Here is a 27,896-nt window from a genome sequence, read left to right as displayed (position 1 = left end):
TTCAATCAAATTCTTAGATGAGTCTATGACCTAAACAAAGGTTAAAGATAATTGTTTTTCACCTTGTGTTCCTTTTGCCTAAAATTTTACAATTAGGGTGCTATCTATTCCTACAAATTCAGGAATTCTTTGACCCATCTTCTCTATCTGAGTATATTTTCTATATATTTCAAGTTAACAGCTCCCCATTTGTCTTTTGTATCTTTCAATATCTCTAATTTCAATAGGTTTGTAACACTTTTTTTTTACTCAGTAATCAATAGAATCAGAATTCTACATGTCTCTCTTGAATATGAAAATAAAAATGCACTGCAAGGGCTGGGACTGTGGCTCAGTGGTAGAGCACTTGCCTCACACGTGTGGGGCCCTGGGTTTGATCCTCAGCACCTCATAAAAGTAAATAAAAAGGTATTGTGTTCATTTACAACTAAAAATATTTTTTTAAATGTGCTATAAGAGGAGGAAAAAGGAGGGGTAGAGAGAAAAGAAGAACTATTCTACAGAATCAAATTAGTATACAGAAAAAGAGGGTTCAAAGGCACAGAATGAAGATGGTTAAGATTTAAAGGTATAATGATATTAGCCCTCAAAGAGGGATCAGCACGTCTGAGTGTTCATCTGTTTTACAAAATAACTCCTTGATTATACCACCTAACCTACTTGATTTTTATTCTAGATACACAGGGGGGAAATAGCAGTTCAGCAAAAATATTAAAATAATATATAAAATACATATATACACCCAAAAATGTTTATATCTACGTCTCAAATATCCATTATAATTATGGTGTTCAAATAGTTGAATAATTCCACACATAAATAGATTAAGGAAGAATTATTCTTTGTAGAAGACTTCATTGTCAATTCAGAAAAAAGAAAACAGAGAGAATCAATTTTGTCATTTACTCATACTACATTTTACCGAAATATACTAGCTAGGCAAGCATAAATAATTAGATTATCCATTTCCTGGTGAAAATTATTGTCAGACACAGATGAAAGTCAGAAAAGTACTTTAAAAGTATTTTAAGTGGGGCTGGGGGTGTGGCTCAAGTGGTAGCGCGCTCGCCTGGCATGTGTGCAGCCCGGGTTCGATCCTCAGCACCACATACAAACAAAGATGTTGTGTCTGCCAAATACTAAAAAATAAATATTAAAAATTTTTAAAAAAGTATTTTAAGTAATAATTTATAATACTTGCCTTCTGTTTTGGAAAGCTATTTGACATCTGATCAATTTATTTATTAGATAAATGGGAGTATTAAACCCAAGTCACGTGATTGTTGTGAGAATTACACATAAAGATGTCCGTCTCTCAAAACACAGAAAAAGAAAGAAAAATACAGTGAACAAAAAACAATAGCAGCTAGAGTAAGACTGTAGGACTTTCTGATTCATTTTCTACTTTCCTGTGAATAAACTGTCCAAGACTTTCCTGTATTAGAAAATGAATTATGTAACAAATAAAATTTCTGCAACTTTAGATATGGCCCCTCAAGGTTCTAATTGAGGCCAAGTATCCCCAAATCTACTCATTTATTAAATTCCATTATGTTCCTAATACTTTTCTTTTATCTAGGAAACATTTAAAACAGTTTCTCTTCTTCTCCCATTTAATTTGTTGTTGGTGGTGGTGGTGCTATTTTGTTTTGTAGTTATGGAGATCAAACTTCAGAGATACAACCCACCCGCAACCCTCCTGTAGGAAACATTTCATAAAATTCTCCAAAAGTCCTATAAAAATCCCAGATCCTGGCAGATAGCAAGGAGAAAAGATTATCAATCCCTGACTTTGGTAGTCTCTTGATATTTGATCTCTTGAACTAAAATACTCCTGTAAGTTCCTAAAAGATAAAAAGAGTATATACGAGGGGGGAAAAAAAGCAAAGTTCAGATAGCAAAATCTCCTTTCTCCTATTCTAATCCCCTTTAGTTCCACTTTCTTCCAGTTCTGACCTAAGTATTTGAAAGCAAGAAATCCTATTATGAATTGAAGCAATATAATATATCCTCAAAAGCTGTTTCTTTTGAGAAGTGAGTATACCCAAGTGGGGAGTAGCTTTGCTTTCTAATAACAATATATGATTAATGTAAATGTCTAACACTCCAATGTCAACAAAATATATCTCTGACCAGGCATGGTGGCACATACCTATCCCAGCAGCTGGGGAAGCTGAGGCAGGCAGATCACAAGTTCTAAGCCAGCCTCAGTAACTTCACAAGATCCTAAGCAACTTAATGAGACCCTTGTCAAAATAAAAATAAAAAGTTCTAAGGATGTGGCGTAGTGGTTAAGCACTCCCTGGGTTCAATACCTGATTAAAAAAAAGAAAATCTCTATCCATATAACAGCAATTAAAAAACAGAGGTTGTTACCAGTCTATCAGGATACTTTTAAGGGCATCAAATTCTATCACTCCAAAAATAAAAAGTTATAAATTTGTTTCCCCTAGACATTTCCCTATGAAAATCAATTCCTTCATTGTTAAATTACATGGGAAATTTTCTGGTTTGATAAAAAGGCACTGAGAAGAAAAGTAACTTTGACCTACTCATTTAAAATTTCTTAGATGGAAAGCTTTCCTCTTTACCTTGCTATTCAAAATGTGGTTCACAAACCAGCAGAACTGGCATCATTTGGGAACTTATTAGAAATGCAGAATATCACTGAGTGCAGTGGCGCATGCTCATAGTTCTAGCTACTTTGGAGACTGAGGTTTATAGGTTCAAGGTCAGCTTCAGTAACTTAATGAGACCCTGTTTCAAACTCACTTTTAAAAATAAAAAGGGCTGGAGATACAGCTCAATGATAGAGTTCCTGGGTTCAATCCCCAATGCCACAATAATAAATAAATAAATAAATAAATGAATAAATACAGACTATCAAGCATACTATACTCCAGCAGGATACTACTATATCCCAGATCTAATAAATCAGGATCAGCATTTTAAGAAGATGCCCATAATTTATGCACACATTAATATTTAGAAAGCATACAGTAAGGAGATCTTAAGGTCCTTACAGTTGTTTCCTATGAAAAACATCATCTGACAATATTGAAGCCTATATTTTCATGTGAAAAGTCCTAGACAGGGCTGAGTAAGAGCTATTCTGTTAGGCAAGCCATGCACTCTTTCTAGCTCCCCCAAGCCTCACCTGCAATCCCAATCCATTTGTGAAAATTGCTTGGCTCCTATTTAGTCTCTAAACTGAGGAAGTTCCCTTTTTAATAAAAAAGATATGCCTTCAGAAGAATAATTCATTAGCTACATTTTTAAGTGAAAGGAAAAAAAAACTGTTCATTTACCTTGATGGGAAGTAGTGAGGTCCAGGTAGGAAGTAAGGGTGATGGAAAGAGAATCGTGGAGGTGTCCCAAACAGTGTGGCTGGATGGCCAAGGGGAGGAGGCTGGTAGACATGTGAGTGTGGAAGGGGAGGAGCCTGGGGGATTGGAGCACTTCTGGGACAAGTGGAAACGCTGGAATACTCCTTGGGAGGTTGGATGGTTGAGGTTGCAAATCTGGCATGGGCTGTACTTGCACTAGTTGGAATCCTGCTGGTGCTCTCCAGAGAGACAGGAGTAGGTCTCTTCACAGAGCGATTGGCTCCGGAAGGTAGCCGATGAGTGTCAGTTTGGGAAGGCCCAGCAAAGCGTTGAGGTGGGAGTGCTGGGCGGAGTGGCAGACTTGGAGCCTGGACGGCTACCTGGGCAGTACTGGAGACGCTGGGCTGGAAAAGTGTGATGGGGCTTGGGCGCTGGACTGCAGGTGTGGGCAGTTGGATGGCAGGTGGGGCTTCACCTTTAGAAATAAAAAAGAGCATAGGTCAAGCATTAATTGGATCATGGCATGTTTTTCCTTTTCCAGTAAAATTAAATGAACTGTTAAGAGGCCTTCAAATTACCTTACCTAACAGCATTATCTTACCAAACCACTGTATTTCATTTATAGCATTTTGAACAAACTGAAAGACACCATGATTTGTTTATTCATATTTCAAAAAAACCTATTTCCCAAACAAACTCAAAGTCCCCAAAAAAGAGAGAGTTTTTCTGTTTTGTTCATTACTGCACTCTGAGGCAGAGTTCTGCAAGGCACAGATTAAGCCCCCAACAAATTGTTTTGGATGAATAAATAAACTGATAAAACTACTTATTCATAAGTTGAAAGCAGGAATATATACAAATGCTGGTAGGAATATATAATTTTTTCTAACAAATAATATAACTATTGACAATAACTACCTGAAATGTCATCTAGGAAAGGGAACAGGGCAGTTGAACAGTAGGAAAAGCTAGACTTTGATTTGGTATTATGTGAATTTTATAAATTGAAATATATTAATTTTATTTTTAATATTAATAGAGTTTCAGAGTAGTAGTATGGGTCATTTTTCTTTTATATACTTCTGTATATTAAACTAAATTATAAATGACAATTTTGTTGGAAAAAAAGTTAAGTGATAAACAACATTGTTTCACTTCATTGCATTCAACATGAATCCATAAGGAAATTTCCCAACGAAAGTAAACTTAGCAAAGCTCAACCATTTGTGACATATATTAAAGGAAATGCTATTTAGAGCAGGGCACAATGGGGATTATAGCAGAATTTTTAAAGTCAGGTAAACCAATTTTGTGTTTTATCTTTCTGTTCCTGAAGACAGGATGCTGATTGAGTTGCCCTTTTATCCAAATGACATACCTATCCTTAATGTAACTAAATATTCCTAATGAAATACTGACAGAAGTCATAGAAATAGAGTAATACACAGTATATTCCAATGCAACTAGCTGTCTGCATTGGAAAGAAAAAAAGTGCAGTTCAAGAACAGACTGAAGTTAGGAATGTCTCTGTCAAGACCAAAAAATTATAGATCAGTCTTTCAACCATATCCAGATAACACCACCCCTTCTTTATTTCAGTTAATGCAGATAATTCCTTTCCTCATCCTGGAAATAGGGAATGAAGGGACACATGCATCTGTTTCAAGATGGCATCTGACCCAGTGAAGTAACAATAAAGTATGAATGAAGCTATCCTGATGCTCAGTTGATGAGGTAGCATGAATTAGTCCTCTCACCTGTGAGGCACAGGCTTTCGTCAGGCCTTTCCTGGTTTATTGAGCACAATTTCTTTCCTAATCCCCATTGTGCCCTGCTATAAATACCATTCCTCAAAACCTTACAAATCTATAACTATCACAAAACAGTGTAAATATTTTTATGTCCACCACCCCTACCACAATCACCAAGCTGGGCACTTGAGAGTGTATCCTCAGAATCAGGTTAATAAAAAAAAAAAAAAAAAAAAAAAGGAAAGATTGGAGTGGATAAAAGAAGAAACTAACAAATCAGCCTAAAGATATAAACCTCCTCTAAAGTCGGGCTCTAACTTTAAAAATATCTCAAGATTTTATAAATTGCATTATTTTTGTGCTCAAAACATTTACCAAAAATCTACCTCTGGTGCAGATTTCTTTTTCCTATAACCAGTACAAAAAGCTCTTAGTTTTCAGTAAAGAAGTAAACAAAAAGTAAATTATAAGAGCTGTACAGAACTATTAATAAAGTTTCGGTCACTGAGGAAGGGAGGGTTGTGTCTTTTACCAAATGTTCTTTTCTATCAAATGTATTTATATAAAAGAAGAGGTGAAAATGAGGCATGGCACTATAATTATGCATTCATTTGATTCAAGTATTCATTAAGCAACTAAAATGTTCCAGGCACTTTTTGCTCTATGGTCATAAATTAGGTAGATAAGGAGTTATATGAAAGCATAGCATCATGTCAAAATTCAAGTCACATGAGTTCATGCATGCCTTTAATCCAAGAGACGTGGGAGGCTGAGACAGAAGGACTGCAAATTCAAGGTCAGCTTCAGGAACTTAGTGAGGCCCTAAGCAACTTAGCCTGACCCTGTCTCAAAATAAAAAATAAAAAGAGCTGGGATGTGACTCAGTGGTTAATTACCCCTGGGTTCAATCATTGATATTCCACCCACCAAAATCAAGGATGTTATTAAATAGGAGGTTAAAGTCTGCAACATACAGTCACCACTGTTAAAACTGCCAATGAACAAGGAAGGTTTGTGAAAAAGACAGTCCTCTAACCTGTCAAACAACTATATATAGTAGAAACTAGCCAGTCAGAAACTAGTCAGTGCCTTGTTTACTCTTCTTCTAGGTTATATTTGCCAGCCTCCCTTGCAGTTAAGAGTGCCATGTAGATAAGGGCTACCTGGTAGAATGTAAACAGAAGCTATGTCCATCTCTTCTAGGACTGGCCCATGAAAAACTCTCACACATGACCATCCATGTTCTTTTCCCTTCTGCAGGTCCAGGCACAACAGTACAGAGGCCTTAGATGCCATATATTAAAGATGGCAGAACCACAAATCAGGATCAGCGTGTCTATAAATTACCTTTTGGAAGAGAGCCACTTACCAATCAAAAATACCCCTTTTGGACTTTACATGCGTAAAAAAATAAGCTTTGTGTTTAAACTGTTTTAAGAGCAAAAAACTATTGCACATGATCAATGAAAGAAAGGTACAATCAATTTTTTGCTGTATGATTGGGATGAACAGTGAAGCAACAGAGTCGTGGCAGAAACTGACACAGACCAATTTTTTTCTATAAGACGTAATAATAAGAAGAGAACATGTATGGCATGTAGCTGGGGAAAGACAGATGGGAAATGGAGAACTGAGAATAGTTAGACAATGCTAAGAAAAGTAGAGCTTAGGAAAAGACAAAGGTAATAAGGAGCAAAAGAAGACTTTGCAGATGACACACACCTGTAATCCCAGTGGCTCAGGAGGCTGAGACAGGAGGATTACAAATTCAAAGCCAGCCTCAGTAATTTAACAAGGCCCTAAACAACTCAGGGAGACCCTGTCTCTAAATAAAATATATAAAAGGGCTAGAGATGTGGCTTAGTGGTTAAATCTCCCTGGGCTCAATCCCTGGAACCAAAAAAAAAAAAAAAAAAAAAAAAAAATAGAAGACTTTGCATTGAACCAAGTGATTCCTCCTTCCCCACTTTTCAAGAAAATTTACAAGAATTACATCACTTTTCAAGGAATTTTTTCGATACATTTGAGTTTCTTATGGACATAAAACTTTTCTGGAATGGATCTTAAGGCCTTGACAAGGACAAGTAGACCATCTTTTAAAAAAATGATATCAGAATTTTAACAATTATATCAGAATATAATTATATGATAATATAATCCTAACAGCATCAGAATCATGAAAATTTGTTTTCTTTTGTTCTGTTTTGTTTAAGCAAGAAATAGGTAAGCTAAAAATTCCATGCATTTACTATGAAAATATTAAATATTAGAAGTAGTAAACTTCTAAATTAAAAAGTTAGAGAAAACATGAAAAATTTAGAGAAAACATTTTCTGAAGAGGAAAATGTCAACTAAGATTTAGTACAGGGGCTGGGGATGTGGCTCAAGCAGTAGCACGCTCGCCTGGTATGCGTGCGGCCTGGGTTCGATCCTCAGCACCACATACAAACAAAGATGTTGTGTCCGCCGAAAACTAAAAAATAATATTAAAATTCTCTCTCTCTCTCTCTCTCTCTCTCTCTCTCTCTCTCTCTCACACACACACACACACACACACACAAAGATTTAGTACAGAAAACCAATTTCAGGCTTGACAAATGAAATGCAGAAGACACAATAATATAATAAGAAAATTCATACACGTGCAAAGTGACATTTAAAAAGAAACTAAAATACGGTTTCTACAGAAATTCTAAATCCTTTAACTACATTTGAATACTAATACTAATAAAAAATGAAGATGCTGGCATGACTAGCAAAGACATTTGATAAAATACACCCACAGAGAATTCTGGACTATCATGCTATAAAGCACTTTCAGTTATTAAAAACAGGAAAAGATCTTGGAATATAGCATTAAATGTGAGAGGCAGAGAAAATAATGCCTTGGATTTAAAAATAATACCAGACAAGAAAGTTGCTATAAATTGTATCAAAGATATAGTAAAATCAGTTTAATTTGTATCTACCTTTTCCACAACTACCTTATGAACACTTTGATTCCACAGAAACTATAAAAATCATCTTTATATTTTGTTCACAACACAGATCTACAATAGTTACTTAATAAATGTAAGGCAGCAGAAAGGACAGATAGGCAGGCAAACAAATATGGTTTTAGAATTTATTCAGAAAACATCTGAGATAGCAAAATTCACCAAAATAGGGAGAATATCAAATTACACTTCCAATCTTCAAATAGATTGAAGAGCCAAAAGGGATAAAAATATGCTAGGAAGACCTGCACAAATTATTGCTTATTAGAACAGGGTTAGTAGAATACACAATAAAATGTAATAAGCTTGATTAGGTGTCAATAATAGAGAAAGATACTAAAAAGCCAATGAATTCAGTGGGTTAAATATGGTGCAGTAGTAATCATAGCATTTCTAAATTCAAATTCCTCAGTAATAAGAAAAAAAAAATCCACCCTGGGATTATTTCCTTTTGGAACTCAAATGTTCAATAAGGTGAGAAGACTGATAAGGATAACTAAAACGAAAGGTTAAAGAAAGTTGAGGGTTATTTTATATGATAAATGCTAAAAACACAGAAGAAAAAAATATGTACTCCCAGATCAGTAGCTGCCACGACTAACTGTTCAAAATCAAATTGATCCCATTAAAAGCTTGTCCTAATGTGCAAAACAAATAAATTCAAATATTGTAAGTTACATGCAAATAAAAATGAGCACTAAGGAAAGCTTAAGTAACAAGGTCTGAGAGATCTCAAAGTCAATATGAATTGACTTTCTAAATATTTTAACAGAAAGAAGAAAATCAATGGAATCATTTAGTCATTATAATACAAAAGACGAGAGAGACTCAATAAACTCCTTCCTACTGAAGACCTTACAAAGATTTCTAAATCCTAATTAACTCTGACAGCAGCTAGTTTAAGAATATTAGGTTAACTACAGTAAGATGGCAAGTTCACAAAATGTTTTAATCCAAGAGAACAGAATGAATAAAAATAATCTTAGGTAGTTTCATCTAAGAATTATAGTGAAATTTAAAGGCAAAACTGATAAAATATTAGATAAAGTGAATACAAAATGGCCTCTTCCAAAAGCATTTTTGGAAAGTCAACAAAACTTCTGGCTACTGAAAATGCTGGCCTTGAGTACTCTAGCTTGGTAAGTCTATTTTCTACACCCGAAACCTGATCAAATCAATACACTACCAAGTTAGAATACAAAATTTGCTAGAAAAAAAATAGAATATAAATTGTTTTTTTTAAGAGAAAAGTCACACTACTCTGAATCTCTCTTCCATGGAAATAAAACAAATGTGCTTAAAAAATGAAATTTCCATGACTTTATATTTAGAATATAAAAGTAGTTGAAAGAAACAACAAAAGAGGGAGGTATAAAAATTATCATCTGTAGATGATGAGGAAGTAAAACTGATTCCTCAAAAGATCTGTGCTATAATTTGTTATTAACAGTTTTACAAATTACTTAGAATATGAAATATTACAGTGAAATTTGCAAGTTATACTAACTCCTCTAAGTAATATAACACGCTGATGAGAACAGCCTTCAGATAACATATTTAAAATCTGTATGATTAGACAGCATAGTAGCATATAAATATTTATTATTAAGATAGGTATCTGGGAAAATAATTCTCAAACTATATTTATAAAATAAAATTCTCACACTGAGCCCGGATCGGCTGAATTCAAGCTCCAGTTCGCCTGCTTCCCGCAGACAAACAGCTGTGACTCAGCACTAATCCATCCGGCTGAAACAACTGGTCAGCCCTTCTCATCCTATGGAGGTAAATGCCTACCGAGCCTTCATAGGTAGTGGCCACAGGTTTGAAACGGGGCTTGGAAGAGACAGTAAGGACCCACCCGTTGCATTGGTCGCCCGGCAAAGGGAAACGAACTGTCGCCATTTGCAAGAGATACCACCGTGGCAGAGATCTGACGTCATCAGACTGCGGCGGAGGAGATAACTTCATTGAAACCTGCGGGTACAGGTGTGTAATTCCCTAGCCTTCCCTCTCCACACATCAGGGAAACCTTAAGGGCCCCTCCCAGCTCTCCCGTAAGGGCCCCTCCCAGCTCTCCCGTGAGCGCGATAGCCAGACCCAGGGAATCAGAGGTGGTGCGGGACCCTCGGCGCGGAACTACCGCTCCCACCAGGGCTGACAGCTGAGGTCTCTTGCACCAGCTACCGGGGGCGTGGCTACCGGAGGGCAAGTAAAATTCACTGAGGATTCTCAACCCCAAGCTCTACAAACTTAGGGTCTGAGGGAATGGCAAACTGGAAGAGTGTGTCCAGTCGTTCATGAAAACAGGGTTCCCGGGAGCAGCAGACCTGGCGTATAGCCAGTATTGTGGTGAGCGGCGCCCGTGAGAGGGGCCTGGCTAGAGGAAAAGTGGGAAGTGACTAGACACAAGAGGAGGCCCTAGGCACTCAGGATTGGAGACTCGCCCAGTCTGGGAGGAGCTGCTGCACAGGGATTGGTTCCCGTGTATTGACAGGAGAAACTTGGCCTGGTGGGCACAGCGCCACCTACTGGAAGACAAGTTAATCAAACTCTAAGACTGCATTTATTAGTTTTTTTTTCTTTTCTCTTTTTTTTTTTGATTTGGGTTTTTCTTTCATTTTCATTTTTCTTTCTTGTTGTTTTCTTTAATTTTTTTTACAATTTTTAAAAAATTTTTTTTTCTTCTAATTTTAATTTTAATTTTTTATTATTTTTAAATTTTTTTTTCTTTTTTTATTTCCTATTTTTTTTCTTCTTTTGTCTTTGCATTTCTTTTCAATTATCTTATCCCCCCCTCCTTGAATTCTACCTGCTTACTCTCATTCTCTTTAGTGACTTCTTCCCTTCCCTTCTAATACCTTTCCTTGCAAGCATCAAATAAATTTATAGGAGTAAACAGTAACTCAGCAGTCAAACAGAACAAGAAGTAACATGAGCAGCTTCAAAAAGCAAGGAAGAAAAGGAGTACAAAAAATGCAGGACAGCCTAAATATTCAGGAGGACCTAGAGTCATCAGAAAAATGGTCATATAAAGAACTCAAGGAACACCTTAGACAGATGGAATGGAACCTTAAAGAGGATAAAAGACAGCAAATTCAAGAAGCGAAAGAACACATTGAGAATGAATTACATAAACAGATAAAAGAAGAAGTTAAGCATTTTATCAGGAGATAGAGATTATAAAAAATAATCAAACAATAATTCTAGAAATGAAGGAAACGATAAACCAAATTAAAAACTCAATTGAGAGTATCACTAACAGAGTGGAGCAATTAGAAGCCAGAACATCAGATAATGAAGACAAAATATATCATCTTGAAAAGAGTCTAGCCAACTCAGAAAGGCTGGTAAAAAATCACAAGAACAACATCCAAGAGTTATGGGATAACATAAAAAAACCAAACTTACGAGTCATTGGGATAGAAGAAGGTATAGAGATTCAAACCAAGGGAATGAGTAACCTGCTGAATTAAATAATTACAGAAAACTTTCCAGAAATAAAAAAGGAAACAGATATACAAATTGAAGATGCATACAGGACACCGAGCACACAAAATCACAGTAGACCAACGCCAAGACACATTGTTATGAAGATATCCAATATACAGAACAAAGAGAAAATATTAAAAGCTGCAAGAGAAGGGAGACAGATTACATTCAGGGGTAAACCAATAAGGTTAACAACGGATTTTTCATCACAGACACTGAAAGCAAGAAGGTCATGGAACAATGTATTTCAAACACTGAAAGACAATGGATGCCAACCAAGAATTCTGTATCCAGCAAAATTAAGCTTCAGGTATGACAACAAAATAAAAATCTTTCATGATAAAAGTTAAAAGAATTTGCAGCCAGAAAACCAGCATTGCAAAGCATTTTGAGCAAAACACTACACGAGGAAGAAATGAAAAACAATAACCAAAACCATCAGTGGGAAGTGCCTCGGTAAAGACAGAGGGCGAGGGGAAAGATAATCATGGAGAAACAAACTAAATTTTTTTAAAAAAGGATAAATAATCAAACAGGGATGGAAGTACAAACCACATATCAATAGTAACTCTGAATGTTAATGGCTTAAACTCTCCAATAAAGCGACATAGGCTGGTATCATGGATTAAAAAAACAAATCCAACAATATGCTGCCTCCAGGAGACACATCTCATTGGAAAAGACATACACAGGCTGAAGGTGAAAGGATGGGAAAAAATATACCACGCACACGGTCCTCGTAAGCAAGCAGGGGTGGCCATCCTCATATTGAATAAAATCGACTTCAAGACTAAGTTAATCAAAAGGGATAAGGAAGGACATTATATACTGTTAAAAGGAACCATTCACCAACAAGTCGTAACAATTATCAATATTTATGCACCAAATAATGGTGCTGCGACATTCATAAAACAAATTCTCCTCAAGTTCAAGAATCAAATAGACCACAACACAATAATTATGGGTGACTTCAACACACCTCTCTCACCATTGGACAGATCCTCCAAACAAAAGTTGAATAAAGAAACTATAGAACTCAATATCACAATCAATAACCTAGACTTAACTGACATATATAGAATATATCAACCATCATCAAATGGATATACTTTTTTCTCAGCAGCACATGGATCCTTCTCAAAAATAGACCATATATTATGCCATAGGGCAACCCTCAGTAAATATAAAGGGGTGGAGATAATACCTTGCATTTTATCTGATCATAATGGAATGAAACTGAAAATCAATGATAAAAGAAGGAAGGAAAAATCCTACATCACATGGAAAATGAACAATATGTTACTGAATGATCAATGGGTTACAGAAGACATAAAGGAGGAAATCAAAAAATTCTTAGAGATAAATGAAAATACAGACACAATATATCGGAATCTATGGGACACAATGAAAGCAGTTTTAAGAGGAAAATTCATCACCTGGTGGTCCTTCCTCAAAAAAACAAAAAAACAACAAATAAATGAGCTCACACTTCATCTCAAAGCCCTAGAAAAGGAAGAGCAAAACAACAGCAAATGTAGCAGAAGGAAAGAAATAATTAAAATCAGAGCGGAAATCAATGAAATTGAAACAAAAGAAACTATTGAAAAAATTAACAAAACTAAAAGTTGGTTCTTCGAAAAACTAAATAAGATCGACAGACCTTTAGCCATGCTAACGAAAAGAAGGAGAGAGAGAACTCAAATTACTAACATACGGGATGAAAAAGGCAATATCACAACAGATGCTACAGAAATACAGAAGACAATTAGAAATTATTTTGAAAACCTATATTCCAATAAAATAGAAGATAGTGAAGACATCGATAAATTCCTTAAGTCATATGATTTGCCCAGACTGAGACAGGAGGATACACACAATTTGAACAGACCAATATCAATGGATGAAATTGAAGAAGCCATCAAAAGACTACCAACCAAGAAAAGCCCAGGACCGGATGGGTATACAGCGGAGTTTTACAAAACCTTTAAAGAAGAATTAAAACCAATACTTTTCAAGTTATTTCAGGAAATAGAAAAAGAGGGAGCTCTTCCAAATTCATTCTATGAGGCCAACATCACCCTGATTCCGAAACCAGACAAAGACACCTCAAAGAAAGAAAACTACAGACCAGTATCTCTAATGAACCTAGATGCAAAAATCCTCAATAAAATTCTGGCGAATCGAATACAAAAACATATCAAAAAAATTGTGCACCATGATCAAGTAGGATTCATCCCTGGGATGCAAGGATGGTTCAATATACGGAAATCAATAAATGTTATTCACCACATCAATAGACTTAAAGATAAGAACCATATGATCATCTCGATAGATGCAGAGAAAGCATTTGACAAAGTACAGCATCCCTTTATGTTCAAAACATTAGAAAAACTAGGGATAACAGGAACTTACCTTGACATTGTAAAAGCTATCTATGCTAAGCCTCAGGCTAGCATCATTCTGAATGGACAAAAGTTAAAGGCATTCCCTCTAAAATCTGGAACAAGACAGGGATGCCCTCTATCACCACTTCTATTCAATATAGTTCTCGAAACACTGGCCAGAGCAATTAGACAGACGAAAGAAATTAAAGGCATAAAAATAGGAAAAGAAGAACTTAAATTATCACTATTTGCAGATGACATGATTCTATACCTAGAAGACCCAAAAGGGTCTACAAAGAAACTACTAAAACAAATAAATGAATTCAGCAAAGTGGCAGGATATAAAATCAACACGCATAAATCAAAGGCATTTCTGTATATCAGCGACAAAACTTCTGAAACGGAAATGAGGAAAAACACTCCATTCACAATATCCTCAAAAAAAAATAAAATACTTGGGAATCAACCTAACAAAAGAGGTGAAAGATTTATACAATGAAAACTACAGAACCCTAAAGAGAGAAGTAGAAGAAGATCTTAGAAGATGGAAAAATATACCCTGTTCATGGATAGGCAGAACTAACATTATCAAAATGGCGATATTACCAAAAGTTCTCTATAGGTTTAATGCAATGCCAATCAAAATCCCAAGGGCATTTCTTGTAGAAATAGATAAAGCAATCATGAAATTCATATGGAAAAATAAAAGACCCAGAATAGCAAAAGCAATTCTAAACAGGAAGTGTGAATCAGGTGATATAGTGATACCAGATTTCAAACTATATTACAGAGCAATAGTGACAAAAACAGCATGGTACTGGTACCAAAACAGGCGGGTGGACCAATGGTATAGAATAGAGGACACAGAGACTAATCCACAAAGTTACAACTATCTTATGTTTGATAAAGGGGCTAAAAGCATGCAATGGAGGAAGGATAGCATCTTCAACAAATGGTGTTGGGAAAACTGGAAATCCCTATGCAACAAAATGAAACTGAATCCCTTTCTCTCACCATACACAAAAGTTAACTCAAAATGGATCAAGGAGCTTGATATCAAATCAGAGACTCTGCGTCTGATAGAAGAAAAAGTTGGCTCCGATCTACATATTGTGGGGTCGGGCTCCAAATTCCTTAATAGGACACCCATAGCACAAGAGTTAATAACAAGAATCAACAAATGTGACTTACTTAAACTAAAAAGTTTTTTCTCAGCAAGAGAAACAATAAGAGAGGTAAATAGGGAGCCTACATCCTGGGAACAAATTTTTACTCCTCACACTTCAGATAGAGCCCTAATATCCAGAGTATACAAAGAACTCAAAAAATTAGACAATAAGATAACAAATAACCCAATCAACAAATGGGCCAAGGACCTGAACAGACACTTCTCAGAGGAGGATATACAATCAATCAACAAGTACATGAAAAAATGCTCACCATCTCTAGCAGTCAGAGAAATGCAAATCAAAACCACCCTAAGATACCATCTCACTCCAGTAAGATTGGCAGCCACTATGAAGTCAAACAACAACAAGTGCTGGCGAGGATGTGGAGAAAAGGGTACACTTGTACATTGCTGGTGGGACTGCAAATTGGTGCGGCCAATTTGGAAAGCAGTTTGGAGATTCTTGGGAAAGCTGGGAATGGAACCACCATTTGACCCTACTATTGCCCTTCTCAGACTATTCCCTGAAGACCTTAAAAGAGCATGCTACAGGGATACTGCCACATCGATGTTCATAGCAGCACAATTCACAATAGCTAGACTGTGGAACCAACCCAGATGCCCTTCAATAGATGAATGGATAAAAAAAATGTGGCATCTATACACAACGGAGTACTATGCAGCAATAAAAAATGACAAAATCATAGAATTTGCAGGGAAATGGATGGCACTAGAGCAGATTATGCTTAGTGAAGCTAGCCAATCCCTAAAAAACAAATACCAAATGTCTTCTTTGATATAATGAGAGCAACTATGAACAGAGCAGGGAGGAAGAGCAAGAAGAAAAGATTAACATTAAATGGAGACATGAGATGGGAGGGAAAGGGAGAGAAAAGGGAAATTGCATGGAAATGAAGGGAGACCCTCATTGCTATACAAAATTACATATAAGAGGTTGTGAGGGGAATGGGAAAATAAACAAGGAGAGAAATGAATTACAGTAGATGGGGTAGAGAGAGAAGAAGGGAGGGGAGGGGAGGGGGAATAGTAGGGGATAGGAAAGGTAGCAGAATACAACAATTACTAATAGGGCATTATGTAAAATTGTGGATGTGTAACCGACGTGATTCTGCAATCTGCATTTGGGGTAAAATTGGGGGTTCATAACCCACTTCAATCTAATGTATGAAATATGATATGTCAAGAGCTTTGTAATATTGTGAACAACCAATAAAAAAAATAAAATAAATAAAATAAAATTCTCTAATTGTTATTTGAGATCCAAGAATGGAATATTTACTGATATTAGTTCCCACCATAAAAAAGGCTATTGTTAAAAATAAATCATTACCTTGTCTTTGGTTATTATTGTGTATGATTATAAATTTCTTCCTATAATTCTGTCTACCATACTTATATATAATATCACAGATGAAAGAACCTGGGCAACATTAGAAGAAAACCTCCCAGTTTTCTCATAACTTTGTATGGAATAAAATTAATATAGTGTATTATTAATTTCTACTGCTTCAAATAAGAACATTGATAAAAATGTTTTTTAGAAAGCATACAGTATTTAAGGAGGCTGAGGCAGGAGGATCTTGAGTTCAAAGCCAGCCTCAGCAACCGCAAGATGACTGAGCAACTCAGTGAGACTCTGTCTCTAAATAAAATACAAATTAGGGCTAGGGATGTGGCTCAGGAGTTGAGTGACACTGAGTTCAATCCCTGGTACCCACCACCTCAAAAAAAAAAAAAAAGAAAGAAAACAAAAAGATAGTATTTAACAGTGGATGCAGCAGATCTAAATGAAGTCTTAGGAATAAAATGGAGAAACATGTATTATGAAAATAGAAATCACAAATAACATAGCATGCTGGGCATACTGGCAAGTTCCTACAGTCCCAGCTATATAAGAAGCTGAGGCAGGAAGATTCCAAGTCCTCAAAAATAAAAAATAAAGGGCTGGAAGTGAAATAAGCCAGACTCAGAAAGTCAATGATCATATGTTCTCACATGTGGAAACTGGAGAGGAAAAAGGGAAAATAAGTGGGAAGATGCCATGAAAATATAAAGGAGACCAGTAGACAAAGGGGACTAGAATGAGGGAGGAGAAAAGGGTAAACAGAGTTACTTCTGGGAATGAAACTGACCAAATCATTTTAAGTGCATGTAACTTAACAAAAAAATCCCACTATTACATATAATTATAATGTACCAATAAAATAGATAGATAAATATCTGGGACAGTTGTAGATTGCCCAAGTTCAATCCCCAATATCACAAAAAGAAAAAAAAAGCATAAAAACAAAGAAAATAAAGACAGACATAAATAAGCCTATTTTAAAATACAAGATTAAAGGCAATACTACCAAATAGTAAAGACTAAGAGTACCTGACTATGCTGGGAGGGGAAAAAGGTTACAAGATTAACTTTCTGAATCTTTTTCTTGAGTGTAGGCATCTTGTATATGGCTTTATTGCTACTGATTGCTAAAATGATACAGTAAAAGAAACATTGAAAATGCTTAAAATGCTAATAAGTTAATTTCCAAGATATCTATACCTCTCATAGGGGTAGATTTGTCATCAGGAAGACGTTAACAAGTGATAGCAAACAGTCAATGGATAAAGCTCTTCCTAAGAGCTTTTTTATATGGTTATTTTACATGGTTAAAATAAGTTCAGGAAGAACAAACCAATGATGGATAGCCTAATACAAGTTATTAAGATACAAGGTACTCAATTTTGAGCTCCTACAATCAGTAGATAGACATGTTATAAAGAACTGATAATAGAGCCAGGCACTGTGGTACACACCTGTAATCTCAACTACTCAGGAGTCTGAGGCAGGAGGATCAAAAGTTCAAGGTCAGCCTCAGCAACTTAGTGAGACCCTGTCTCAAAATAAATAAAAAGGACTGGTGATGTAGCTCAGTAGTTGAGTACCCCTGTGTTCAATCCCCAATACCACAAATAAATAAACTGATAATAGAGAATAAATTTAAAGAGAAAGAATACAATAACCCAAACAAATATTTTATAGAAAATGAATAACTTCCACTGCATTTCTAGGGCATCAAGAGAATGGTCTTTAACAGATCAGTGTTATTACTAAGTTCCAGAACAGGATGCCTCATACCCCATTAGTGAGACTTTCTTTTATGCTAAGAGTGAAAAGACACTCCTACTTCCTACTAAATTACACCAGTCATTTCCTGCATTATCTGACTAATCTAAGGGCTCATCCTGACTTGCTTAAAAGGTGAGGCTTTACACATTTGCTACTCTGGCAAACCAAGTATTTTGTGGTCTACTGAAATTTTTCCATCTCCTATTTAATGTTCTTTTTTTGATTCCCCTCCCTTAATATTGTTGTTCTAAATTCTAAGCCTAATATCTACACCTCTCAGAAACAAAATTTCAATTTGAGCTAAAATTTTCATGCAGCTATTTAAAAAATAGTAATCTACAATAAAACCAACTCACCAACTGGATGAGTGATGGTGTTCTGTAGGCTGGGAATTACCACAGAGTAGGTAGGTGAGCGATAAGGATAAATTGTTGTAGGATTTGTAGAGATAATATTCTGTGTGGTACCAGAAAATACATTGGAAACACTTAGAGGGAAGCGTTTTCGCTTCCCTGGACGAGGCTGATAAACCCAACCTATAGAAGAAGATAGACTGTTTTTAATATAAAAGTACAGACTAATTAGCCTTTAAATAATTCTTTTTTGTTAAATTAGAAATGTAATATAATTCAAAGTTTTTAAAAGCATATTTTCCAGTTCTATAATAAAATTTCTGTGAATGACTCTTCCATTGTGCAAGTTAACATATATATGCATACAGCTTCTAACTAGTTGTCACTTTTGTAACCCATAGCTGAAAGTCAAATGTCTTATATATAGTGACACACTGAATTGTAGCAGAATCTACCTCAAAGCCATTGAGTTTAAATCCAAAAGCCATTCCTCTCCTATTTTTATTTTTCCTAAAGCAATGTCTCCCCATAAGACTTTATTTATTTCCTCCTGTTTCCTCCCTTTCCATAAGGTAAAATTATCTATAATAGACATTAATAACTAGTCACTATTTTTATGCTTAAAAAAGAGTCACTCTTCTAAACCTAGCAATTTCCTTCCAAAGTCAGAAGAGTAACATTAGGGCAATTGTAGCTAATGCATAACCAGAAGAATCACTGATTCTCTGTAGTTACTACCTCTGATCTTCCCTCCTAAGACGCCTCGCTCATATTTTGAGGGAAAAAACTAATTCTTTTGAATCCTGTGTAGTTATGTTAGCCATATACTGTGTAATTACCTAAGCTTAATCTCAACATCATTGCTGCTGGGAAATAATCAGATTCATTTAATTATAACATGAAGGGAATAAGTGTATCAATCAAAAGACAGGATGATGTTCTGATAACCATATAATATGGTATTAGTCCTTGCTTTTTCATTATCTTTTAAGTACATACTGTACAATTTCTGTTGCCATGATTTTAATATATCCAGTATACCCCAGAAATGTAGATATTTATTGCCATTAAATTTATGCCATTATCTATATATGTTTCTGTCTAGGTTTAATCAAAACTACAGTAAAACTGTATGTCCCCTGGTTTGCATTAGTTGGTAAATATGAGACCACTCAGATATCCCCCACTTATTTCCATTTAAGAAAACTTATGCTTTGTATATCAATCATTACTATAATAATGGTCACTATTCCCTTTCTTGCACATTATCAGATTAGGAAAAAATTACACATTTTTGTCCTTCCATCTCAACCTAATTTAGTCTGTATCCAAATAAATTTAAAATAAGTTAGAAAGAGACTTTGTTTATTTCATTTGATTACCAGGAAATTCCTCTCTGTGCTTTTCTTTAATCTTTTGTGCTTCATCATAATAAGGTTTCTTTTGTTCTTCACTAAGTTTGTTCCACTCTAACCCGAGCTGGACACTGATTTCTGCATTGTTGGCCGCTGGGTTAGCTTTGGCTAGTGCTGGCCGGTGGATTCTTGCCCAAACCATAAATGCATTCATGGGTCGCTTCACGTGACCATTTCTGTCCTTACTGAAGGGAGTATCTGGTATTCCTACATGACAAAAATTAAGAGACTAAATTAATGTGACACATATACAACCATAAAGTGAAGTGTACCTTCATCTATACTTATTTTTTAAGTATCCAAAGAAATTATACACTTCAATACAGCCAAAGAATCACTAATATTCCAGAATTCCTTATAATCCCTGAACTCAGCATTCAAAACTATAGCTTAGAAGGACTCTTTTGATGAAATAATAATGTTGAAGACACAGTAAATTGCTGGTTTATTATTCCTTTGAGCTTTATTAAAACCTCTAACAATAATTAACATTTATTTACCACTAAAAAACACTCCATCATTAGAGGAGAAAAACTATGACTTATTCAGGACTATAAGTCTACCATTAAGTAGATGTTATCTATATGTCTAAAGGAACTAATTTACATGGTGCTATAATGTCCTTTGAAGCAAAAATACTTATTTTATACTATATTAATTGTATTTCACTGTGATGGTGAAGCTCCTGTCCAACTAAACTGTGTTCTACAAGATAAGCAGGAAAAAATAAATAAAAGAGTCACAGCTTGTTCAAATAAAGAAAATTGGCTAGCTTCACATTTCTATGCAGTTCATAAAAATACTGTCTGTAAACTTCCTATATTTTTCTCTTTATTGTAGGATTACTTGATTTATAAAATTATTAAAGTAAAGGATAGAAATGTAGTGTAAAGATAACTATTCTTTCTTTTAGACAATGAAAGCAAAGTCAAAACTAGGGAAGATAAAAACAAGCAAATAAGGTGGGTAGGTGAAATCAATAAAGTAAAAACAAACAATAAACATAAAAGTGTTTAGAAAACACAATAAAAATAGAAAGTGTCCTAAAAGTTTTTAGACTAGTTACATTTAATCATTTATTGTTTTCTCCTAGAAAAACGTTTATTGTTCATTTCTGAAGAAGATAACCTCCAAAATGGGTATAAACACCACTGTTTCTTCTATTTCTTAATACTTAGTATTGACCTACTATAATAGGATATATTTAATGTTGATTTTTTGCAGCATATAAACTGAAGGCTTTGCCACTGTCTAGCAAGAATATTTCTATTTTTGTGTGTGTGTGTACAAAAATTAGCTAAATCTTATTGCTTACTGGTCCTTAAAACATTCTTTAAAACTATGTGGGACTCTTGAATGTGTTAAGTGTATTTTACTGGTATACGTACAAGTCAATCAGAAGTGATACCTGTGCAGACTAAGAATCAGTTCCATGATTTAATTTTTCTAGTTTAGGCTTCTGAACTGCTGACATGTCTGCTATGGGGCAACATAGGCGAAGTTTGAAAACCAGATTCCCCTGCCGTCTAATACCTGCATCTGAGGGAAGCACGGTGAGCGGGACATCTTTGGTTTCAATTTTTACAGAAGGCTCCAATAAGGATTGCATTTTAATAGGCACTGGTGTCAGGGGAACCTTGGTCAACCTTATCAGCTCAGAAGGTGGAGGTCCCTGAAATTGGATCCGGGCCCCCGGGGGGACAGTGTGGAGAGTCAAAGGGATCCTGAGGTCTTGCTGGTGTGGCCCAAAAGTACTAGACGGCTGGGCTAGGATGACCTCCTTGCTGCCATGGCCCAAGCCATTGGAGGCCGGCTCCGCGCCGAGCCTGCAGTCCTCCGAGAGTCTCTCGGGCTCCTCAGTTTTGATGACTCCTTCTCCGACAGCTGTCAGGCTTTTGCCTTCCCTGTCTTTTGCTGCATCCCTCATGACCTCCTCGGCCTCCAGCTTGCCCTTCTTCTCGTCTCCTCTGCGGCTGTCGAGGGCCGGCCCAGGGCCTTCCACTTTGGCCGCTCTGCAAGCTCTAGGGCCCGCCTCGACCGCCCTCCGAGGGCCGGTCGACGGGTCCAAGGCGGGTCCCAGCTCCTGCTTCTCCGCCTTGACCTGCAGCGCCCGCGGCTGCACCGGACGCAGCTCTGGCCTGCAGGGGGTGCCCTCCGACGCCGGAGGAGGCGGCAACAGCAGCAGCTCGGACCTCAGATGCAGCAGCCGCGCCTGCGCGGGCGAGACGGCGGCGCCTTCGTCCTGGGCCTGAGGCAGTAGTGGCCCCGGCGGTAGCAATAACACCTGCTCCGGCTTAACCTGAAGCAGCCGCCGTGCGGTGGACTGGACGCCCGACGCCGGGGCCTCTCCGCACGACGAGGCCACCGTCGCAATGGCGGCCCCGCACGGGGCCGGCGGCGACGGAGGAGGCTCGGCGGCCGCCGCCCGAAAGGCAGCGCCCTCGACCGGCAGCGGGGGCGGAGCGGGGCGCAACCGGCGAGGTGGGGTCGCCCGTGGCAGTTGGCGCGGCTGAGGCGGTGGCTCCGGCCTGGCTCTCTCCATAGGGGGGAGGGGGGCGCCCCGGCCTGCGCCCGGCCGGGATTGTGAGCTCAGCCGTTTGTTGGCGACCTTTCCCCTCCCCCTTTCGGTTAGGACCCTTCCAAGGCCTTTGCTACCCAGAACCCTACGCGGTTCAAAATGCAGCCTCCGTCTCAGCCTCGTCCAATCGGAAGCGTTCTGCCGCCCCCGGCACACCAATCGCAGGCACGTTCTTTGGCTCCTCCCGCCTTTCGCTCTTGCCTCGTGCAGAAGCCTCGAATCACCGGAGATAGCCGGAGCAGCAGCACGTGTTCCCCATTTTCCCCCTCTGACTCTCCCTCTCTTCCGGAGTTCTTTTCCGGCCGTTGTCCTTAGTTACCCCTCCCCCGCCGGGAGCACCGACAATGGCGTTGCCCTGGAGACGGAGCTGTTCCAAGCTACTGACCTCTAGGGATAAAGCCCTGAGCCTCCTACGTGGGCTGCAGGGACAACGGTGAACATCGACTGGACGTCGGGATCGTCATCGAGGAGGTGTTTGGAGAATTTCCAACTTCTCAGTAACCCTATTTGTTGAAAGCTTGGGGATGACATTCAATTTACTGTGGTTATTGTGTTATGAAACTTTCAATTGCCAGGTCTTTTGGGCCCTATTTCCCGAATACACACCAAAGTCATCCGTTTCTTTGGGGCTTCATCGCTGTTACCCTGTTTTAAGCTTCCACCGTCTTTCACCTAGATCCTTCCATTGTCCTATAAATAGTCTTGCTTTTCACTCCTGTCCCACTACAGCTGCCAAAATCTTTTAAAAATACAAATCTAGTCAGTCACATCGTTTCCCTATCTGTAGCTTCCCACTGACCACGTGATGTAAAGGTCCAAATTCCTTGGCAAAACCTTTTAAGTGTCCAAATGTCTTGGGCTTTACCTCCTATTATTGTTCATCACTCCAGCTCTGTCTGCTTCAGCCATATCCTCCCCTGCCCCCTTATCATTCTTACATACCACAGGTCCTTTTTACATACCCAGGATGCTGTTCCTCCCTTGGTATCTTGGTAGCTCTGAGACTGAAAATCGGTCGAATCTCCTTTATGTACTCATACTTCCATCACTTCCTTTAAAGGGATTATCACAATTGGTAATTATATATTTCTTTATGTGACTGTACTGCCTCCCCCACTTGGCTATAAAACTTCCTTAGGGCAGAACTGCTCATCTTTTGTGCAGCCTTGAATCCTCAGTGATTACCATGAAGCCTGGAATACAGTAAGCATTCAGTAAATACTCAATGAACAAATGAGAACTTCGTTTATTAAGGTCTTCCTTTTTTCGATGGGCACTATTTCAGGTTATTTCTATGTTTATTCCTTCTTTTTTTTTTTAGGATTGCATTTATATTTCCATTACACATCAAGAAAAAGAGATATCTGGCATTAACATTTGTTACATTTCTCAACTAAAAGCTACAGATTTATTTTGCAGTAGATGATTTTTGCAACCATGGTATTTCTCAAAGAAGACCAATTCTAATTCTCTATAGTCCTCTATTGTTAAATATGGTGAACAGAAGTTTTTAACACCTACAGGCAAATAAGGGCAATGGTTTTTTTGAGCATTTTAATCTCAGGAACCTTTACACCCATATAAACTGTTGGAAGATCCCCAATTTTTTTTTTTTTGGTGTGGATTTTATCTGTCAATATTACCATATTATGAAAGGAAAAAAATTAAAGTTAGCAGCTCATTTAAAATATCAATCCTTTACGTGTTAACATAACACATTTTCATGAGGGGAAAAGTCCAATTTTTTCACAGAATTGCATTGTGGATCTAATGTATGGCTTTTAAAAATAGTTGGATTCCCACATCTTCTGCATTCGTTTTGTTATGATTCCCATCATAGATCATTTAGGCTTTGGGAAACTTTATTGTACACTCATGAGATAATGAAGAAAAAATAACAAATATTATCAGAACTATTATGCGAATAGTCAACCTAGCAAACTCTCTGAAAGGGTCAGTCCCTCTGGCACTTTGAGAACTACCTGATTAAAGTATAAATGAAAGAATGGGTTGTGGGCATAAGCAGAGGTTGACAAGAGAGGCAAATAAATCAAGTTACTTTGGATTTTCTGCAATGTTGTAGTTTATATTCCAATATGAGTTGCTGAAAATAGGTTGACAATGTATGCATGGATTGATTTCTGAACTCTATTCTGTTCCTTCCTTCAATATGCCTATCTTTATTCCAGTACCACAGTCTTTATTACTGTAGCTTTATGGTAAATTTTGAAATTAGATTATTTAAGTTCTTGAACTTTGTTTTCAAAATTACATTGGCTTCGGCTGGGGTTGTGGCTCAGCGGTAGAGCGCTCGCCTCGCATGTGGGAGGCCCTGGGTTCAATCCTCAGCACCACATAAAATAAATAAATAAGTGAAATAAAGGTATAAAAAAAAGATAAGCTTTAAAAAAATTACATTGGCTTTTCTCAGTCCTTAACATTTAAAATGTAAACATTAGGATTATTTTATCAATTTAGAAAAGTCTAGTATTTAAATAGGAATTGTATTGAATCTGTGGATCAATTTTAGGGAAGCTGTCATCTGAAAAATATTGAATTTTCTGATTTGCAAAAGTGGAACCTGTCTTCATTTATTTAGTTCTTTATTTTTTTAAGAGAGAGAGAGAAAGAGAATTTTTTAATATTTATTAATTTTTGGTGGACACAACATCTTTTTAATTTTATTTTTATGTGGTGCTACCGCTTGAGCCAAGTCCCCAGCCCAAGTTCTTTATTTTATTGACAATGTTTGGTAATTTTCAGTGTACATTTCCACACTTGCTTTCATTAAATATATTCTTTTATTCTTAATTATTTTGGATGCTCTTACAAATGTAATTATTTTCTTATTTTCATTTCTTATTTATTTTATATTGATTTGGGGGGCGGGTATTGGGGATTGACCTCAGGTACACTTTACCTACTGAGTTACACCCAGCCCTTTTTATTTTAAATTTTGAGACAGGGTCTCATTAAGTTGCTGGTGGTCTCACTAAGTTGCTGAGGCTGGCCTCAAACTTTGTGATCTTCCTGCCTCAGCCTCCTGAATTGCAGGGATATATTGATTTTTGATTTTTATTTTCTTGCCTTATAGCACTAGCTGGAACCTCCAGTCTAATGTTGAACAAAATTGATGAGAGTAGACATCCTTGCCTTGTACCCAGTTTTAGGGAGAAAACATTCAAACATTCACCTTTAAGCTTGTTGTTAGTTGTAGGTGTATGTAGCTACCTTTCATCAGGTTAAGGAAGTTTCCTTCTATTCCTGCTTCATTGAGAGCTTTATCATGAAGTTTGACTTTATCAGATTCTTTCACATCTACTGATATGATCATATATCTTTCTCCTTTGTTCTAGGGGTCAGCAAAATTTTTTCTAAAAAGCTGTATAGCAAATATTTTTTACTCTAAATTAAGTTATCTGATCTCTGTTGTAACCAATCAACTCTGCAGTTGAAGGATGAAAGCAATCATAGACAGTCTATAAATGAATAGGCATGGCAGTATTCTAATAAAACTATACAGAAGGCATGCCTAATTTAGTCTATAAGTCATTCTATTAGTAAGTAAATGTATTATATTACTATTCAGATTATAAGCTAATATGAATTCTTCCTGGGAGAGGGGAAATAATCCACGTGGTTATAAGTTGTTAGGAGTGTAATTCATTTTATATATTACTGAATATGCCATATTCATACATGCATATAACATAATTCAATCTCATCCTTCAGTACTTTTGCTTTTTCTCCCCTCTTACCTTCCTTATCTGCTTTCTCTATTCACTAAAAGAATTTTAGCATTTATATTTATGAAAAGTACTGTCTATAGTTTCTTTGGATATTTTTTGTCTAAGGTGTTGGTAGCAGTATAAAATGAACAAGAACATGTCTCCTTGTACTTTCAAAAAGACTTTTTTCTGATTGATCTTGTTAATTCATTAAATATTAATAGAGTTTACCAGGCAAGTCATCTAGACCTGGATTTTCCTTTGTAAAATGAGCTTTTAAATAACTTAATTAAATATTAGTACCTTTACTTGATATAGAACTATTCTGATTTTATATTTCTTCATGAATCCACTTTTATCATTTCTATCTATAAATTTGCCTGTTTCATCTAAATTGTCAAATTGCTGATATAATATTCCTTTATAATAATTTTCCTTTCTGTAGGGTTCAGAATGTTACTGTTTTTATTCCTAATGTTGAAAATTTGTCATCTCTTACTTTATTGGTTATTCTACTAAAATTTTTACTTATTTCAGATATTTTAAAAAATCAACTAAAAAGTTTCATTGGTTTTATGTATTCTTTTGCTGTTTTCTTTTTACTGTTTTTAGCTGTGACTTTCATTATTCCCTTCATTCTGCTTACTTTGGCTCTTTTTTTTTTAGTTTAAAGTAGAAGCTTAGTTATTATGTTTTTAATTAATGATTTTTAAATCTTTCTTTGTAATCTTTTAAAACTGTAGATTTCCCTCTACATACTGCTTTGCCTACATTATGTTAATTTTTATATGTTGTGATTTTATGCTTATTTAGTGGAAGATATTTTATAATTTCCCTGGTGATTTTTTTCTTTGACCCATCAGTTATTTAGAAACATGTGGTTTAGTTTCTGACTATGTGAGGATTTTCTAGATTTTCTTCTGCTGTTGATTTCTAATTTAATTTCATTGTGATCAGAGAACATTATATTATTTCCATCCTTATGAATGAAATGTGACTTGATTTATGACCTTGCCTATTGTCCACTATGAAGAATGTTTCACTTGTACTTTAAAAGAATATATTCTACTGGTGTTGGATGAATTATTCTACTTGATTGATAGTGTTGCTCAAGTATTCTATACCCTTTCTGACTTACTTTCCAGTCATGTTATCAATTAGTGAGAGTGAGAAACATCCTTGGCCCATTTATTGATTAGGTTATTTGGGGTTTTTTGTTGTTGTTGTTGTTGTTTGTTTGTTTGTGGTGCTTAGCTTTTTGAGTTCTTTATATACCCTTGAGATTAGTGCTCTATCTGATACGTGAGGGGTAAAAATTTGCTCCCAAAATGTAGGCTCTCGATTCACCTCACAGATTGTTTCTTTTGCTGAGAAGAAACTTTTTAGTTTTGAGTCCATCCCATTTATTGATTTTTGGTTTTAATTCTTGCACTATAGGAGTCTTATTAAAGAAGTTGGGGCCTAATCCCACATGATAAAGATTAGGGCCTACTTTTTCTTCTAATAGACGCAGAGTCTTTGGTTTAATTCCTAGGCCCTTGATTCACTTTGAGTTGAGTTTTGTGCATGCAG

The 27,896-nt window shown here is 36.5% G+C and overlaps 1 protein-coding gene across 2 annotated transcripts in view; it reads right to left on the bottom strand.

The window, feature by feature from the left end:
• SOX30 (SRY-box transcription factor 30) overlaps positions 1–22,845 on the bottom strand; it is a 43,353-nt gene extending 20,508 nt beyond the window's left edge. The window contains exons 1-4 of one of the 2 annotated variants that reach the window (XM_081296452.1): positions 21,552–22,845; positions 19,986–20,225; positions 18,607–18,786; positions 3,309–3,801 (exon numbers count right to left, since the gene is read on the bottom strand). In XM_081296452.1, coding sequence (XP_081152578.1) covers positions 3,309–3,801; positions 18,607–18,786; positions 19,986–20,225; positions 21,552–22,560 — 1,922 coding nt within the window. In that variant the 5' untranslated portion in view covers positions 22,561–22,845. The remainder of the gene's footprint in view (positions 1–3,308; positions 3,802–18,606; positions 18,787–19,985; positions 20,226–21,551) is intronic. The other variant, XM_081296453.1, reaches the window with a different exon arrangement.
• Positions 22,846–27,896: the final 5,051 nt, after the last annotated feature.

The sequence above is a fragment of the Spermophilus citellus genome, assembly GCF_964194105.1.
Source record: "Spermophilus citellus genome assembly, chromosome: 1".
NCBI classification, from domain to species: Eukaryota; Metazoa; Chordata; class Mammalia; order Rodentia; family Sciuridae; genus Spermophilus; species Spermophilus citellus.
The sequence above is the reverse complement of the archived record's forward strand: the minus strand, read 5'-3'. Positions and strand labels throughout refer to the sequence as shown.